Source organism: Leptomonas pyrrhocoris (assembly GCF_001293395.1).
Source record: "Leptomonas pyrrhocoris isolate H10 chromosome Unknown, whole genome shotgun sequence".
NCBI lineage: Eukaryota > Euglenozoa > Kinetoplastea > Trypanosomatida > Trypanosomatidae > Leptomonas > Leptomonas pyrrhocoris.
Genome location: NW_015438376.1, coordinates 106741 through 108890, shown reverse-complemented (window position 1 = coordinate 108890; position 2150 = coordinate 106741). Strand labels below are relative to the sequence as shown.

Below are 2150 nucleotides of genomic sequence, written 5' to 3'. Positions count from 1 at the left end.
GGGTGGTGGTGTGTGTGTGTGTGTGGGGGGGGGGGGGAGGAACTAACGCAGCTTTCAGAAGATTAAGGTCATGATTGTTTTTTGCATCTCATTGCCGGTGATGCGGAACAAAAACACCGACTGAAAACGCCAATCATTTGAAGGCTCGTGTTTCAACGAACACACACACGTGCAGCGTCGAAGGAAAACAAAAATCATAATGAAGGATCTCTTCCCGCAAAAACACAAGGAGCAACAAAAGCAGAGCAGCAGCAACGACAGCGACAAAGCCAACCCCCCCCCCAAAAAAAAAAAGGCGCGCTGACGGCGCAAAAAGCGGGAGAAAAGAGAACTGGAAGAGAACTGGAAGAAGATGAGCCCTAACGGAGCCCCCACAGCAAAAAAAAACCCACAGTGGCTGACATCGCTTTGTATTAAATTCTTCTTCAATTTATCATGGAAGATTGTTTTCGAAAACATTCAAAAAAAAAAGAGAAAATAAATGATCAACGCAGAAAGTCGTTTGCAGAAGCAACAACAAAAACCCGAAAACGCGTAGGGCAACGGAGAAGAATAAAGCGACACGTACGCACGTTTTTTCCCACACTGCTCTCACCCCACTTACCATCCCCAGCGCTGCTTAAAAAAAAAAGGAAGGAGGATAAAAATCACAAGGAAACAGCAACGATTGCGGCTGTATTTGTGTTCTCCTTTGAAAAGCTGCAGGACTGTGATGAACCGTGAGCGCGTCTTCGTGCGCCATCGCCTCCTCTTCCTCCCTCTTCTTTCTTTCTTTCTCTCCCCCTCATCTCAAACAAGAAGAGAGCGGAGAGGCAATGCAATATATATACTGAAGAGAAAAAAAGAGCTGTTGCATTCGAAATCAGTAGAGAGCATCAGCACGCAAGGTGAGAGTGTATCACGCGGGGGGAGGAAGAACGTCGTTGAAGAACACGAATTGGAAGAGATGTATGCGGTGCATACGTATTATTCTTGTAACACGTACGATTGGGGGAAGCGAGAAGACGAACGCCTTGACGCACGACCACGAAACTATTGAACAGATCTATAAGAAAAATAACAAGCAAGAGATAACGGAAACGCAACTAACCACTGAGGGAAGGAAATGCACATCATGAAATAGAAAAGAAAAGGGAGAAGCACCAAAACGCGGCCTCGCAAACTTCGCCGTTTAGGATTCTCTTCTCCTCAGCTCAGTAATTTAAAAGAAAAAAGGAGCAGTAGAATAAACTCTCGCGTACGTGCTTTAGAAGAAAAAACCCGCCTTTTATGGAGTACAACCTTCACGCCGCCTCCCATCGTACTTGTTGCACGACACGTGTGTGGCCTCCGCAGTGCGTCGTTGGTTTTCTTTTTAATCCCTTTCTGCTCTGAAGACGGCACGCAGGCTCCGCGTTGTACGCCTGATGCGCGCGGAGGAGGCGGACGATGCACACCGTAGCACACACACACGCCAACACCGACAGAAGCGAAGACGAAGAGAAACCCTAGCAGCTGCAACACGTGCAATGGCGAGCGCTTCTACAATGCGCTCGCCATTGCTTTTTTAAAATTATTTTTGTAGTAGCCTCTTTTTTCTTTTTGACAAAGAATGCGTGCTAAACACACGTACGACACGGAGAGGCACGAAAGGAAAAGTGCGAGTGCCATCGTACAGGAGAACAACACTCACACAGATATGCGTATAAACATTAAATATACGAGGGCCCTTTGACACCAGCAACGACGTGAAACGAAAGCCACATCAAAGAAGACAACGAAGACAACAGCGCAATTCATAAAGGGAGATCCCATAAAAGACTTCGGCTGCGACAGGCGAGCGGAAATACGCTGATCGACGTACACTGACGTCGATGAAGAGTAAACTGAGGGAGGGGGAGCAGAGATAACAACGTCCGGAAGAGCGTAGGTAACTCGAGTAACATCGATCGTATGAGAGATTGCATGGTGCCACAGGACGTTCATTCGTTTCTAAAGCACGCGCTATTGGCTTATATACGAGAGTTACATCAACAACTCTGGGAAAACAATTATGATGATAATAACAAGAACCAACAACAGGCGGAGTTTCAAAAGGTGCACTTTCGTAGTTGATCACAAAGCCTCCACACCCAGCAAAAATATATATATATATATATATATATATATAT

The 2150-nt window shown here is 46.0% G+C and overlaps 1 protein-coding gene across 1 annotated transcript; it reads right to left on the bottom strand.

Moving 5' to 3' along the window:
- Positions 1 to 54: 54 nt before the first annotated feature.
- On the bottom strand, positions 55 to 459 carry ABB37_07705 (hypothetical protein; the record flags this gene model as incomplete). Its single annotated transcript, XM_015806433.1, has 1 exon — positions 55 to 459. One exon carries the CDS (start codon positions 457 to 459, stop codon positions 55 to 57), a length of 405 nt encoding a protein of 134 aa, XP_015654797.1.
- Between the last annotated feature and the right edge of the window lie 1691 nt (positions 460 to 2150).